The sequence below is a fragment of the Grus americana genome, chromosome 6 (genome assembly GCF_028858705.1).
Source record: "Grus americana isolate bGruAme1 chromosome 6, bGruAme1.mat, whole genome shotgun sequence".
NCBI classification, from domain to species: Eukaryota; Metazoa; Chordata; class Aves; order Gruiformes; family Gruidae; genus Grus; species Grus americana.
In genome coordinates, this window is record NC_072857.1 from 37,850,745 (window position 1) to 37,867,659 (window position 16,915).

General features: G+C 41.7%; 1 protein-coding gene across 1 annotated transcript in view; it reads left to right on the plus strand.

Moving 5' to 3' along the window:
* Nucleotides 1-16,605, plus strand: part of CPS1 (carbamoyl-phosphate synthase 1) — a 92,949-nt gene extending 76,344 nt beyond the window's left edge. The window contains exons 31-38 of the mRNA XM_054830164.1: nt 168-257; nt 1,639-1,809; nt 4,422-4,496; nt 7,446-7,544; nt 12,884-12,943; nt 13,903-14,015; nt 14,563-14,692; nt 15,947-16,605. Of these exons, the coding sequence (XP_054686139.1) occupies nt 168-257; nt 1,639-1,809; nt 4,422-4,496; nt 7,446-7,544; nt 12,884-12,943; nt 13,903-14,015; nt 14,563-14,692; nt 15,947-16,045 (837 nt within the window). The 3' untranslated portion in view covers nt 16,046-16,605. The remainder of the gene's footprint in view (nt 1-167; nt 258-1,638; nt 1,810-4,421; nt 4,497-7,445; nt 7,545-12,883; nt 12,944-13,902; nt 14,016-14,562; nt 14,693-15,946) is intronic.
* The last annotated feature ends 310 nt before the right edge of the window (nt 16,606-16,915 follow it).

Consider the following 16,915-nt stretch of genomic DNA (forward strand, 5'->3'; position numbering starts at 1 on the left):
GCCAAAATATGTGCTAGGACATATGCTAGGGCAGAGAGATATGACATTTAAAGGAATCCACGTGAGGTGATATATTTCCATGATGCTGTTTATTTTGTGGGATTTATTTATTTATTGTATACACGCACACATTTTTACCTTATTTATTCATTTATTTATTTTTATAGGTGAAAGCTGCTACAAAAAAGATTGCAAATGCCTTTGTCATCTCTGGTCCGTTCAACATTCAGTTCTTGGTGCGAGGCAACGATGTGCTGGTAAGAGCCTTTGTGCCTGTTGGAGGAAGTCAGTCTCTGCTTTGGACCGTTAGGTGCCTGGTTCCTGTGGTCCCTGCCAGGGAAACTCCGTGGCAGTAGCAGCTGTGGGTTTCTAACGATGCGTGGCTCTCCTGTGCCACCCCTAGTCACGCAGCTCTCCCCGTCTATGGGGGAGAGAGCATCCTCCCCTGCCTTCACACTGAGGGTGAAGTGAGTCTGGTTGCACTGTCTGTCAGCACTAGTTTTGTTTCGCCGTGGGCTGCTGTCCGTCCCAAAACTATTAGTTACGAATATGACGGACAGCACTGGGACCTGTGCCTCATCCTATGAACTGAATATCATTGCTTTTAGATCTCTGATATTGTCTCTCTTCTTTAGCTATTTTGATCATTAAGATAAATCTTCCAAGGCATTGGAAAGAAAGCAATACAATTTAGGTGTTTAAGCCTTTAATATAAGCCATTAAGATGGTTATCTAAATAGCGTAGCTATCGGTAACAGAAGTACAGCAGATGCCTGACTCTTTATGGGTAACAGTTGACTTTCTGTTGCTAATGGAAGAAGGTCAGAGGAATGTGAGCAGTGTACGACTGAGGAAGCGGTGAGTGGAAAGAAAACCTGATGTGGTATAGAAGAGATGCGGTATAGGTGAAAGATCCTTTTTGTTGAGAAAAACGTACTTACCGTACACGCATAGTTATTCAGAAACTCTGCAGAGGGACAGAATGGAGTTTTTCCTTCCTTGCTTTCCCTCAGCTGTGCTTGCCTTTTCTCTGGATAACTCCCTCTTTTCCATTCTGTCTTAACTTACCTGTTCTTTCCCCCCTTCATTCCCCCTTCATTCTCACTTACAGCAACTCCTCTTTTATTAATGAACTCCATGGTGCGCTTCTCAGCAGGATGCAGAACTTCTTTGTTTCTTGCTTGGGTCTCCGGATGATTTCCACGTGTAGATGAGGAAAGTCAGTAAGGATAGCCCAGTCATTCATGAAGTGCCATAACCATGGAAAAAGAACAAGGTGGACTTTTAAAGGTGGTACCTAATGCCTGTGCATAAGTTTCCATGCTTCTTGCACATTAATTTAAGCTATAGTACAACGCATTTTCTGAAGTGAACTCCAGATTACTCTCAGTTCTAATTATCAGACAATAGAGATGAAACTCAGTTGCAGAACATCAGGCTCCTTGTATCTCAAGCTGGCCGCTACCCATCCCTCATCATTGTTTGTAATACTGAACACAATTTCTGTGTCTCTTATTTGGCAATCTGAAGAGTGTCTCTGCCAAGAGGAGTAAGGACTGATTTCCAGAAATATGAATCAATCTATTTCTTCACTGCACAGTGTCTGACCCTGGTATTTCTCCTTTTTAATCCCATCAGGTGATAGAATGCAACTTGCGGGCTTCACGCTCCTTCCCTTTTGTATCGAAGACTCTGGGTGTGGACTTCATTGATGTGGCCACAAAAGTGATGATTGGACAAGAGGTTAATGAGTCATCCCTCCCCACGCTGGAACATCCCATTATTCCATCCAAATATGTTGGGATTAAGGTATGATTTCCAAAAGAACACCCAAAAAAACCACAACAGAGCCAGCACCTAGCACATTAATACGCAATTGGTACTTTAATGCCTGGAGAGAACAATTTACTCACTGGCCAAAGGCCAAATTGACCTTTTGTAGTTTCTGTCAAGATAATGTATGCTGGGAATTTTAGAGAAAAATCAAAGCAAAATTATCCAGTGATTATTAACAAAATCAATCTTCCTTTATTTCTTACTTCTACTCATGTTTATGAACTGCATAATAAATATGCACTTGCAGAATTGAACACTGAAGTTCAGCCTGTTTCATAATACTATCTAATATATGTGTGGACATGTACAAATTTGTGTTTTGAGTGCCCCTCAGATTTTATCTTCAGGATTTGGGACATGAGCTATTGAATGCATGGATTCCCCTTTCTATGCACCACCAGTTAAAATGGGGGTGAAAGTCTTGGATCCTTTGATTTCAGTAGGGCCAAGATTTTACTTTTTATAATTACTAAGCTTATATAGTGCTCAAGATACCAAAGTGTACTGTAGATATTTTTGAATGCTAAGTGGAAGAAAAAATAAAAATTGAAGTTCCTAATCATAAAAATCTAGAACAGCAGTGCAGAAAATACAACGGATAATGAGAATTATTTATACTGAAACATTTAAGCTTTAATAGCTTCCATATCCAGTGAAAATGGAGGAAACTGAAAACACCTAACATCTTTCTACTAATAAAATGTTTAGACCTATTAAAACGCAAGCCAGCTCAGGTTATTGGCAAACCAGTCAGTCTAGAATTAGCTTTACATTTTAATTTGATGCTACAGATAGGCATTATCTGAAATTCGAATCTGAGACTTTTTTATTTTTGTGAGTCTTATTTATTTTAATAAATTTTTATTATTTAGACCTGGGGCTTCTGCACTGTTGTTAGCTAAACTGTCAAGAGTTTTGTCTCTCCTGGGAGTGCTGGCTGCAGAGTGGAAAAGCCAACTACATTCTTGAAAACCTGACTACAAAGCCTTTTGTACTGCTTGCGTTCTGTGGATTTGTGAAATATAAAAACCTGCTAATACCTTTGGAAATGCTAAACTTTGAAAAATATTCCAGTTAAACCTGGTTCTCGTTATTCATGCATCATATTTTCTGTCCTCTTAGGTTTTATTGCGAGGAATATTTGCATGGAAATGGGATTTTGTTTCTCCAGCCATTCTTAAATGCTCTGAAAAGAGAATATTGAAACTCTCTTCTTCTTTCTCAACATAGCTGGTCCTTTGTGGATTCAGAGTCCCACCGTTTCACCTTAAGTGATTGAAATATTGTCTTGCCATGTTTGCTTGCAGAGTGACGCAAGTATCATGGCCTAACCAAGATTAAATCCTGGATAGAGGACGACTGACTAAGTTGTAAATAGGATTTATTTACAGTACCAGATTCTGCTCCTGCTGATGCATTTTCATGCTCATGGCAGACAAAAGTTAGGGAGCTGGTGGAAAGCTTTGTTGCTTGTTACCTTTCAAGACAATATCTTCATTAGAAGTAATCCACCTTGACTGCCATATTTCAGCTTGAGACTGTAGAATCGGCCACTAAAAAATTTCTCTTTACTTATAGAAGCAGCAAAACTGATGTAAAAGTCATGAAGACACATGACATTTTTTGAGAAACCTTTCACAATGAATTTGTGCTGTCGCATTTTATTTGGTCATTGTTAGGTGTCATGAAACAACAGCTGTCTTGTCTGCAGTGTAACCCTCAGAGACTTCCAAGAACAGAAACATATCTTTGAATTTAAAAATAGATTCTTTTTCAAGCAGCAAGGATGCTGTCTTTATGGAAATGCCATTAGTAGTTTAAGATGTAGAGAAGCCCTACAGAAAATTATTCCTTAGCAGAAAATTTGTTCCATGTTTTCCACATGTGGTCATTGACTCTTTAAGAGAGAGTTTCTTTTGCTCCCTTTTTTTTAAAGGTCAAATTAGACAAAAGAACTCAGGGACCGCAGTGACCTAAGTCCTCAGATAATGATCAGGGTTTAAATATTTTCATATGAAAGATTAAAAAAAAAATTATTGGTGTGTATTTAGTGGGGGGAGAGGGAAAATATGAAAATAATTTGCAAAGTTTCATCTGATTTACACCAGAAGAGTGTGTTCTTGTGGAATGGTTTGATTCCTGTGAATGAAAAATTTCTGTTGGAGAACAGTTTTCTCAGAAAAACTGACTGGCTTCAGATAGTATCTCTCCTTGTTTCATGAATTAGATGCTTCACGGCCTTTCTGTCTTAAAATGTGTCCAAAAAATGATAGTGATAATGGGCTACCACAGATTAGAAATCTGCCGTTGGAACGTGAACAGGACTGCAGGAGTTAGAAGGAGGATTTATTGGTGAAATACATGTGTATTTGTTCCAGTCTGTCATCAAGATGCTGGGAAACTCATTTGCCAAATACTCCTTTGCTTAGCAGCCTTGACCAGTGCTTTTTTTGTCGGTCTTTTCTCATGTCTGTCTCTTTCTGTCACTTCCAAGTGTAGCTGGATGTTGTTGTTTTTTTTTTTTTTTTTAAATGATCCATTAAACTTTCATTCTCTTCCTCCCTATCCCCTCTTTCTTTCACCAGGCCCCAATGTTTTCCTGGTCCCGGCTGAGAGATGCTGACCCTATTCTCCGATGTGAAATGGCCTCTACTGGGGAGGTATCGTTTAGATTTGCTACTTTTTTTTTTTTTTTTAAAAACCAAGTTGCCTTTAAACATCATGAATCTTTGAAAGTGATCTTATTACTGCCTGAATCATGATGGCATCTGTAGCTTCTTCAGAAAATTGAAAACATCTTTCTTAGCTGTAAAACCAGATTGTCCTGGAAAATCCAGTTTATTCAGCCACTGGATGTCCCTCTTTACCTGCATGTCAGCTCCCTGAGTTGGACCTGGTTGGTATGACAGCCTGAAATGAGTTTATCTGGGAGGTTCTCGGTGCCTCAGTCAGTTTTATGAATCACCTGCTTCTAGACAGACAAGTGCTTACAGCTTTCATAACCCCCCATCGACACATGCCAGAATAGCAATATCGAGACTCCAGGTCATGAGCGTTTGGTCTTGGAACGTGCTAGTTACCTAAAGGCAACAAATATGTGTGGTGATATTTTTCTTGTTGCCTGGTAACCATCAAGGCATGTCCCAAGGTACAAAAGGCGAGAAAGAGTGAATAAAATTTGATGGCTGCGGTATTGACTGTCAGTAGGATGAGGAGGAGACTGGGCTACTTTACCCACTCTTTCTACAGCAGGGCTGTGAGGTGCTTCTGAAACGTGTCTCTGGTGTACGCGTGGCACACTGTGAAGGCACGAAGCTGTTCCTCTTCCTGCGTAGGCTCAGCACCGACAGGAGCCCTCACCCCTCAAAGGGTACAGGTTTCCATCTGCATCATTTGAAGAGATATTAACTCATCTGGAACAAAGAGGTTTGTTTGAGTTATTGCTGAGCTGTCAATAGCTTCCGTAGATGTACCCAAGCGATCTTTAAACTTGCTGCTCTGTTACTTCTAGAAAAGGCTTGTGGTAGCAAGAAACTTATTCTGGGCTAGAAAGCCCGCTTGGGAAGTGATTAAATTCTGAGGCAATCAGATTAGGCTTCACTCTACCATAGCAAGGCAGGGGGCAGAGCCTGGGATGCTCCATTTGATATGAGCCTGGGTACGTCTACGTGAGCTGTTTTCATTAGGAAAGACTTATCATTTTAGTATGAAGAAGCACTATACCCAGATAAATGGTAAGAACAGCCTTAGGTCTCCTGCATCTCTCCAGAATTACTTTATTTTGCTCTTCATAATGTATGGGAATCAGTATTGCAGAAGATTTGCTTTCAGTGTAGTTAATGGGCAGAAAAAAGCCAAGTGACTTCCATGACTTCCTTATTTTCACAACAAAATTGACTACACTGACATGCTGCCTGCCCCCGCCAAAAAAAAAAAAAAAGGAATAAAAATGTAACTAAGAGCAAGAATTATTTTTCTGAGCTTTATATGGAGTTAGAGATTACCTTGGTCATAAAGGAGGGATTATTAACTTTTATGAGTTGGAAAGATCCATATTCACAAATGCCATAAAATGTGACAGTTATGAAAGTCTTTTTCATAAGTGAAGTAAGGATAATAACTTGCTTTGGGTAAAATGCTCAATTATTCCTCGAAGACATTTTTCACACACACGACTTGATTTGGGCTTGAATTTGTCCCATCTATCTGGCAGAGATGTATTTTGCTGGAAGTCGTGGTTCCCACAACAGTAGAAGACACTGTGCTGGGAGTCCCTTTGTGTATTGTGGGTGTTTTGACTACACCATAATGATAAACCTCTCCTGGCAGGCTGGAAACCCCTGGCCCAAGCCCACAAGGCAGGGGGGCTGTCCACCACCCTAGAAAGTCCAGGACGTACGTAACCCCTCAGCTGTAGAACAGACTGAACGTTCAAGGATGAGTTTTTAGAGAAAAGCTGAGATACTAGTTGTCATGATTTTTTAATCCCTTCCCTTGTGGGATTTTTGTTTGGTTGTTTGTTCTTTTTTTACTCCAGAAGATCTAGCAAATCATCACTTGTTCTTCTTACATGAAATACTGGTTTCAGCTCACCATGGTAACAGTGAGACCATGAATGTGAGGGCTCACTCTGTGACGGGAAGGACCATAAGAGGAAAATGGGAGAGCAATTCTCAATCAGCCCCTTTATCCTATCTGTATCTGTGTGTAGATTTATTATTTCAAAGAGAAAAATCTGTGACAGTTTCTGCTTCTGACTGTTTTTCAACAAGTGTGGAGCTGGCCAGAAAAAGTGAGGGTTGTTTTTCTTTTTTCTTTTTATTAAAGTTTCACAAAAGCTCATGCATTCCTCTTTTTGTCATCAGGATTCCAACTTTTGGTAAGGAACACAGTTTAGTTCTTTCAGAACTAAAGATCATTACTGTATGACAGTGTGTAAGCAACTGAGTTCCACAGGCAGTTCTGAATGATAGAGAACTGCTAAATGATTTTGATTGATTTCTTTATCAAGTTTTTGTTTACATAAAATAAACTATTATGAATTGCCATGATTAGTTTGTTGTTTTCCTAACTACATACTGACATTTTACTTGCATGTTGTACATCTGCGGACTTAATGGAAAAGCATCTTTATATACCATGGTTTATCTTCACAAGAAATACCAGAAGTACATGACAGCGCAAGCGCTGTGTTACCCCAGTTTGCAGCGTACACACAGGGAAACGTGCCTGCATGCAGAACACTTGCTTGTATTTAAGCATTATATAATGTTAAACAATTTGCAGTGCACTCACAAACATTGGAGCAGAGGCTGTGTACAGCATTCCCATAACTCAGCAGAATCAATTGTTGTTACTCCTCGGTGTGCTGTTTGAAACTAAAGCGTTGCTTATTCCTTCGTTATTGCTTCATTAAAATTATGAGATTTGTCTGCAATGATTTCCTGATTTATTTCCCCGCCCCCCCGCCTGCAGAGTCCATGCAAAAGCAGTTGGATTCTGCAAGAAGTCGTCAAAAGAACCTATTTAAAAATGTCATTCCTGTTTCTTTTTAAAGCAGTGGTTTTGGTTTTTTCCCCTCATGCTGCCTTCTTTGTGCCTTTTCCCAGGTCGCTTGCTTTGGGGAGGATGTGTACTCTGCCTTCCAGAAAGCTATGCTTGCCACTGGGTTTACGTTTCCTAAGGAAGGAATTTTGATTGGAATCCAGGTAAGTCCTAAAAATCAAAGCTGAGAAAGGACTGACACAGAGGAACTCAGTAACTGTTGCCTTGTTTTCATTTATGTGTCTTTATGGCTTAAACATGTTTCTCTGCAGTCCATCTTGAAGTGCAGTAAGATGGTGAGGAACAAACACCATGGAGAGATCTTTACTGGATTCCCTGGGACAGGCCTGGTTTTGTTTTTTTTTCCCTCTGGCTCCTGATAGTTTCTATTGGGAGCTGCAGAAGTTTGCTGGGGTCAAACCCCTGGGATTGCTGCAAGCAGAGGCCTAGGATCAGAGTTAGAAGCCGCCTAAGAAGTTAGAAGGGGGGAACAAAGCCAGTAGACCGTCAGTTCAGAGAAATGCCCCAGCTAGAGCTCAGAGCCTGCTCCTTGCTCCCTCCCAGATGGGAGCCCAGGGGATGCCTCTTTCCAATCCTGACGTACAAACTCCCTTCATCTGTACATTGCCTCTTGCCCTTTTGAAACCAGTTCCCCTCCACTCCCCCCAGAACAGTGAGACAGTTTACATACTGCAAAGCTGGACCTGCTAAGCTTTCCCCATAGATGCATATATTTCATTCCAGGCAGAGCTGTAGTGTCAGCCGACAGTGTAGAAAACACGACATTGTTAGGGTGTTGTGGGGCTAGTTATTGGTGTAACACTGTCAGGCCATGAGACCTCCACCACGTACAGCACTGTCACGTTTCTCTCCTCATTGGAGTCACGATGGGAATATACTTGAGCGCAGTGGGGCGAGGGATTAAAGGGCAACAGTCTTCACTGTGCAGCCTGCTTTCCTGGCTGCCTAGAGGCATGGCTGCCATTATTCCTTTCTCTGTTTGATGATGGTGCGTGGCCAATATTGTTCCCTTCCATGCAGCTCCTATCAGCTAGGAGTAGGTAGCTCAGAAAGGAATAACCAATGCTACATTTGTGTAGTAATGTCTCTGGTTTCTGTATCTTGCCAGAGCTTGCTTCTCTTAAGGACTGCCTCTCAGACGTGTATTCTGTGGGTCCAGTGATTCCATTCCAGATTAGAGCTTGGACTTAGGGTTTCATCTCTTGCTCTCAGCATCCTTCAATGTTGCTATATGTGACAGAAAGTTTAAATGATGTCATTATGGGAATGTCCTCCAGCGCAATGGCTTTTGCAGTGCTTCTCCCTTTATGTGAGGGAGTTCCCTTAGGAACAGCCCTGCAGCATTCACAGTTCTGTATAGGTAAGGAGGATGTGCGTTTCAGGATGAAAAGGTAGCTAGGCTGAAAAGCAGCAAGTGTCAGCTCTTTATTACATAGTTAACAGCTGCAGGAAGTGCTGAAGTAAACTTTGAGATGTGTGTATGTTCCTCAAAAAATTCAGACATTTCCACTGCCACTAGAACATTCTTGGGCCCCGTAAAGACAACTGATTGCCTCCTGCCATGTCCCTGTTGTGCTTGTAATAAGCTTATGCCCTACGTGATTGCATAAAGCCAATAAAACAAAAAAATAGAATAGATGAATTTTCCTGTCAGACAACTGGGGTGTGAAAAATGCATTGGGCTGTGTGCGTCAGCACAGGATGTGAAGGAAGTGTGCGAAAAGTGGCCAGAAAGGAATATGACTTCTGCTAACACAGATTACCGCTTAATTCTTAAATATATACATGTATACACACATCTATGAATAGAAGCTGTTGCTCTAAGGTACCTCCAATTAGCAGAAAAATCTTTGCTTGCTACCTAAATAAAGTTTAAAAGTTCAATATGAAACTCTGGGCAGTTGGTACTTCATGTCTACTGTGTATCTAAGCACTGCAGATTTTAAAACAGCATTTAAAAAAGAGGAAAAGAAAAGCCAGGAGAAGAAAAAAGGAGAGAGCCCACTGTTTAAAATTTAAGCCTATTTTCCTGGTATCAGCTGAAAGGGAACAGGCAGCAAGGAGTAATTTTAGCTATAGAAAGCATTTATGTAGGTTCTGTGTCAGTATCTGTTAAACTGAGCCAAATGTTCTTTGTACAAAGGTCTTAAGGAAAAAAAGAAGAAAAAAAAAAGATAAAACAACCCCAAAAGCTCAAACCCCAAAACCATTTAAAAGTAACAAGATTCTGTCCTTTTTAATGAGTGGTTTACAGTTCATTTTCTTGCAAAAAACATTTGAAAACAGATCAATCGCTTAAAGGTCTCTCTTCATCTCAGCATACTTCTTATATAATTAAACTCCAAACCAAGAAGTATCAAGTTAATGCTGAGAACCTTGTATTGCTCCCTCACCACTCTGGAGTTTGTCACCTACGTACTTTTCAATGGTCCGTTTTGAAACAAAGGGGAAATAAAACCTTGTAAGAAGGGAAGGTTGAAATGCTGACCTAGACCTGACGTGTAGATTAGGAGTGGACTTCCCTGAGTATTACAGGCTGGAGGAAAGGGGAGCCCCTCACTGCAGAGGCAAGAGGCACAGCAAGTGAGGCATAAGGCGGGCTGTGAACACCAGTGGCTTTGTTCTCATTTTAATCACAAACATGAAGTCATTTACCTCAAACTGGCAAAGTTGTCAGTGTATCCTCAGAGGGGAAGTACAGGCTCACAAGGACAGATACCGGGTTGCCCCTCTCCACAATCACTTAATGTGTAAATGCCATTGCTGTGAGGGTGTGACAGGGTGGACGTCCCTCCCTGGGAAGAGGCCCCTGGCTTTCGAATTGCAGGATGGTTTCTTCAAGCTGTTCTGGTGCACTCGGGGCTGATTCTTGTCGGGAGCACGTACACCAGCCCACTTGGTTGTCTCTGAGGAAGGTGCTCTGTTTCATCTGCAGTGAATTGTGAACTCAAAACATACCCTGCTTTCGGAGGCTTTGTTGCTTCATGACTAGCGGCTCCCTCTGATTTTTAGACTGCACTTTTAGCTCTTGCAGAGAGATAAATAAGAAGCCAAATGGTTGTGAATTCTGCTTCCATCAAAAGTACCTAGGCTCAACATATTTAGGTTATTCAGTGTACTGCACCTTTATGCCAATGATATTATGTTGAGGTGAGAGGAGGTTGCCTTCTTGAAGGTGAAAGTCAAATAGATGTAATTAGCAATAGTAGAGAGGGAGATCCTAGTTCCCTTGCAAATGTTTCGCTCTGGGGTATTTTGCAAATCAAGTCAAACGGCTGTGCTGCGATCTGAGTCCCGATACACGCAGGTAATGAACCCGGCCTTGCTGAGGGGCTTCCATGTTGGTCTACTTACAGGTACTTGGAGTTCCAGGGGTAATCCTACTAGGGCCACACAGAAATGTTGCTAACCAAGTAATTATCCTCAAGGTCAAGCAGGCAAGCACTCCCTGACCTCTGTGGGACAGCACAAGGCAGGCTGGGCAACCAGCCGGGACCCCAAGCCCACAGGACTGACCTTCAGTTGTGAGCACTCTCTGACGTTGCGCAGGTCAAGGTTCCCCAGGATTTTAAAGGCTTGATCCTCTCCTAGGACAAATGGGGTATGGCTTTCTTGTTAGACAAATGAATCTCTGCCAGTTTATGCAAGCTGACAATCTGACCTCTTTTCTTTTCACAATTTGGAGAAATCTATGATGCTGAAACCCTGAGTCTGCCATTAAATAATTTATATTTTATGCAAGAGGAGTTGAAAAGCTCATTTTATTTTCTTTCCTGATTGGGCTATTCAGTGATATCTCTGGGATGGAGTGCATCTGTCTTACATCTGTGCTGGTGACCACGAGATGCGGAAAGCATTGATGGAGTATGTTATTTTTAAATCCCAGCACTCCAAGTCTGTTGTTTCAAGGTAACCTTCTGCCTTGATTCCTAACGTACCAGAATTTTTGCATGCTCCACAGTGGATTTGCATATAGAATTCAAGATTATCACAGGAGATGAGCTGGCTTCGTTTTGAGCTGGATCTTAGTGGGAACTGGTGGAGCTGTATTGAATTAACTGAGGCTGTAGCCCTTTACAAATAGCACGGCATGCTAGCAAACATGAGAGAGAGGTTATAAGAAATAGAACTTTTCTGATAAAGGGAAAAGAGTACAATTCTCCTACAATAAATATCTTCCACTAAATAAATCTGCTTGTACTTTTCACCTTTAGTAACTAATGGTTTCTTACACAGGTTCTTTCAGCCAGCTTGTAAATCTGAGGCTGCTCCGATGCAAGCTGACAGCTGTAATTTCTTTTCATGGAGAGGCTGTTTTATGTGTCACAAGTGTTCAGTACATGTTTGATAGAAGCTTATAATACTGTTGTGAAAGCCAACCCCCCTGACCAGAAGGCAGAACCGTTCTCTCTGACTGGGAAGCTGCCAACCCTGTCACATTGTATATTTATATTTTCCAGTTAGTGTACAGAACGAGATGGCTTTCAGAATGAGGTTCTTTCCAGAGTGCCCGAAAAAAAATCTGTTCACTCCTTTTCTTCACAGGAAATTGTTCATCCTTCAGAATATTGCGCTCTCACCCATAAAGGTTAAGCTATCAGTAGTTCCAGCAGGGACAAGGGAGCTTTCAATAATCTTACTTGCAAATGGCCAGACTAGGCTAAGGTTAAAAGCAAGGCTTGGCCTGCCTTGGCAGTGAGAAGGGCATGTGTTGTGTCTGATGTTTGCATTGCTGTACCTTCAACATCCCGAAGAAAGTTATGTTGGGATCAAATTTTCACTCTCCTGTTGCTCTAAAATAGCTTGTTCAAGTGCAGATGCCTACAGGAGGTCATCATATCTTTACTACTACTAAATTCTGTTGAATCTGGGTATGCATTATGAGAGAGTCTTTCAAAGGTACCTGGGCATTCAGATCCTCATGGGAATAGGGTGTCTCAGTCTCCTGAGTGTTTTTGTGTTTTCCATTTCCATATGTCCATGGGAGTTAGAAATGAACTCACGCATACACAGGCTCTTTTTCATGTGAATTTGCTAACAGAGCATCCAAAGGCAGCCCAAAGTCTGTCCATATATGTTATCTGCCAGAAGAGAAGGCCAAATGTTTGAGCAATGATTGAAAAGATAATTAAGAGCAGAGGAGACTCTAGTCAGTGTATTTGAGAAGGTGGCAATTGCCCAGATATTAAATATGCAGTAGTAAATCTGTAGTTGCAGTCGAGCTTAGTATGGGGACACTTATCCTGGAGCTGTAACAAAATATATCTTAGCTGGGAGTGACCTGGGGTTCAGGATCCAGACAACTTTCTTGGAATGGCACTGTACGTGCACATTCAGACATTTCTGCGTGTGCACACACACTCTCAGCACAGAAAGGTGTATTTGCTTCTTAGCACAGTCTGGAAGATCTTCATGTTGCCCAACAAAACACAGTTTCTAAATCCTACCTTTGATGCTGATTCTAATAAATTTCCTCTTTCAGAAGTCCTTCCGCCCCAGATTCCTCAGCGTAGCAGAACTACTGCATGAGGAAGGTTTTAAGGTCGGTGGTTTCAGTTATTTAAAGCTAGAGAGTTTTCAGAATCCGAAATGTACTCAGCCTGCTACAAGAATGGAGAACGTTGGAGTTTATTTGGAGACAGTGGGGAAAAAAAGGGCATTTTTCAAAGTACAACAGGGATTTTTAGCTGAGTGATCCATAAAGTCAGCATGTATCACCTAACTGAAAGTTTTCATGATTGTTTAATTGAATATACGAGACTGTCACGAGGTCAAGAAAAACCCCTGGCTCTGCTGTCAGCCTGCAGCCAGGATGTCACATTATAAACTCCATAAAGTTCTCCAGGAAACAAAAATGCCAACAGGATGCCATGTATGACAGGAGGGGGAGGAAAGGGAGGGAAGCCTTTTGAATGGAGAGGGTCTTTACAGTGCTACGTCTTCAGTGATATTCAGAAGCTGCAGACATGAAATTTGTGGTGTTTACATCCCTCTTCTAACTCTTCTGCATCATTTTGCATCCATATCCCTACTGAAAGGTAACTAACACCACAGCTACAGAAGATTGGCAAGAGCTTTTTACTGTTAAGTATTTAAATACTATTTCCTCAGTGGCATTAGTGTAACTACTAGATTTACAGTTCTGCCTTTCAAAACGTAGTGCTAGGCAAAAAAATAAAATTAAAAAAAAAAGTGATTGAATTAAGCCCTATTGAAAGTCAGAAGGATTTAGGTTTTCCTAAGCCACTTAATTGCTTCTGGATGCGTTACTACCATTCATTGACTATCATCCATCAGGAAATCACAGATAACAGAAAGTTGGGAAAGTCGTGCTGTTCTCTGTGTGCATCTCTGTATGGAGAGACACCCTTGTGATGAAAAATACCCTCCAAAATCAGCTCTGACAACCAGGCTGTGTGTTGGGTCAGACCCACATGAGTTAAATGACAAGTTTCTGTATTATGACGCACACAGTAAGTAACCTTTTTTTTCCCTTAACAGCTTTATGCCACAGAAGCAACCTCGGACTGGCTCAATGCTAACGGTATCCCAGCGAATCCTGTGGCATGGCCATCACAGGAAAGCCAGAATCCGAGCCTCCCTTCGGTCAGGAGGTGAGAGCAATACTCACCTTGTTAAATTTGTGTTAACGTCCAGGACAGCAAGGGGCAAATCGCTGGCCCTGTTGAGATCAATGATAGTGATTTAATGAGACTTCGGATTTAATCCAAAAGTTTTGTTTTATCTGATTCTGTCTGGAATTGCCACAGCAGGGATGTTTCAGCTTAATTAATGAACATCTCATTGAACAGTCCTATTTAATATGGCTTGGATTTATTGCTCCATATTACATTTTCACGCAAGGATACGTAGGATCTGAATATTTAGCCTTTAATGACAGTCAGTCATGCCTTTAACAGAGTTGTGCTTAGCTGTATGAAGGCTGAATATTGCTTTGCATCACTGAATAGAACAGAAATAAAGCCCAAATTCCTGAGTTGCAGCTTAGTGCCTTAACCCCTCAACCCTCCTTTCCTGGGATGTAAGACTAAATTCAAATGAAAATTTGCAGCGTTGTTTACCTGCATGCCTGTGCTATTCATCATAGATTTTCATTAAGCAAGACACACAGTGATACTGTCTTGTGCGTTATCTCTTCAGGCTGGTAAGGGATGGGAAAATAGATCTGGTGATTAACCTGCCTAACAGCAACACCAAGTTTGTCCATGATAATTATGTGATCCGGAGGATGGCTATTGACGGTGGGATTGCTCTGCTCACTAATTTCCAGGTACTTCCCATGTTGTTCTTCCTCCTTTTAGTCATAAGAGCCTCCAGAGCTTTCAAGCGCTTGTGACCTTAGATTCCAGTGTGTTTGGACCCTCATTATCTCTGACAAATAATAATGTCCCTGAAAATCATGGCAACACAATTGTTTGAAAGTATTTTCTTTTTGCTACTATACAAAACAACATTGCTCAAAGTAAAGCAAAAAAAAAAAAAAAAAAACTGGAGTCCTGTACTGCAGCTGAAGTTGTTGCTGTATCATTTTCACTTCAGAGCAAACTTCTTGCACAGGATTGCCTGTAACATGTTTAAACCATGCATGGGAACAATTTTTTAGTGGGATGTTTTTCCAGTATGGTCCTTAAACCTTAAACAGCAGGACGTAGCTGGGCTTTCTTGAATGATCCTTGGGGCAATCCAGTTCCAAAGTGCAATCCAAGTGGAATTGCTGCCTGTCCTGTTGTAGTCCCCAATTGCCAGCCATTATGTCTTTGTAGCTCCTGACAAACCCCTTTCCCATACTGATAGGGGAAGAGATATTTGGTAATGCAAAGTGGGACTGCTGCTGCCAGCAGTACCTTGACTTCCTTTGCAAGTGGCTTCAACTGTCACAAAAGGGCCTCATCTGGCTCTCATTAAGTGCAGCAGCCAAATTCCCGCTGATTTCAGTGGGCACTGACATGGAACCCAGTAACTTGAACTGGTGTCCAACTGTGCAAAATCTTCTGCTGTGATTGGAGTGAGTGGAGAGCAGAGAGTGCCAGGCTGCAAGTTTGTAGACAGGATAATGCCAAACATGATTAGCAGGAATGGGAAGTCCTCTGCCTTCTAGCAAAACACACACTGACAACCAGAACGGCGGTCCCCATCCAAAATTTATTACCACACCAGCTTGATGCATTTCACTGAACCCTTTGGATTGCAGAGTTTTAATCTCTTGAGTTTGAGAGAGGAAAACAACCCTGTGTTCTCTTAAAGGCTTGGGCTGTAGGGGGAAACAACAGCTGTCATGGGACAGAGCCGTCTTGCCAAAGAAGCCCAGCACCTCTACATCTCTCCAGCAGGACAGGCAGGTTCCAGAGAGCTGGAGCCAACACCCAATCACCTTGCAATTGGTATTGATTTGGATGGAATCAAGGACTGAACCTGCATAGGATAGTTTCAGAGTGACAGCACAGAAGTGTGGAGCCTGTTCTATTACTCAGCCTTCTGCAGAAGGCTTTGCAATGCTCAGTCCTCCTCTGCTTTATATTAACAGGTGACAAAGCTTTTTGCTGAAGCTGTTAAATACTCTGGGAAATTGGACTCCAGGAGTCTCTTCTACTACAGACAGTTTGACAATGGAAACACGGCATAGAAGAGCTATCTCCAACCTGCAATCTTACTGCTTCTGGCACCACAAAACAGAGGGGATCTCAGATCATCCACCTAACCATCTTTCCGTGTATTTTATAGCATCTGCACCAATTGTTTTACCAACTCACACAAACTAATTCCTAGCCAATACTTTTGGTGGTTCATTGGAAAGCCGTCCTCTTCCCCAGCCTCTCCACCATCTTCTTCCCATTTCCACACACAGAATCTAATATTAGTTAGTTACTAGGTGGGTAGATCCAGACACCACCATAGCAGAGGAGATGGAAGGAGATACAAGTGATCCTACATGAGGGTTGTTCCTTCTTTTCATAACCAAGCCTGCTCCTCCTTAGGAATTCCTTCCTTGAGTCCATACTTCCAGTTATTCTCATGCTGGACTACTAGAGCCTGGTCCCAAACTCCTGTAGAAAGCCACGTAGCTTTCTCTTTCCATTGCTGATTATTGAGGATTTTATGACTTTATGTAACAACTAGACATCCTCCTGCTTGATCCACCTCATGATACCATGGACACCTGCCACGGTGATGAGTGTGGTAGGAGCTCTTTAAAGACAGATGAAAACATGAATTCCCTGTGATTCCCTGCAACAGCTGCCAGGTGTGATGCAGCTACTTTTTGCTTGGTGTTTAACCCTGGCCAAGAATCATCATCTTCAGCCTGTAGATGTGACGGAACAGGAAGGCTGTATGTGTGTGTACTGGAATTGCTTCCAAGTTCTGCTCAGTCCTTCAGGCTATTATTATTATTATTATTTTTTAATTTCTGGTTCATCATTGTGAATTCAGGTGGCTATCGCTGTATCATAAAGGCTCTCTCTCAGCGTTGTGTCTGGCTTCAAAAGTGGAGAAC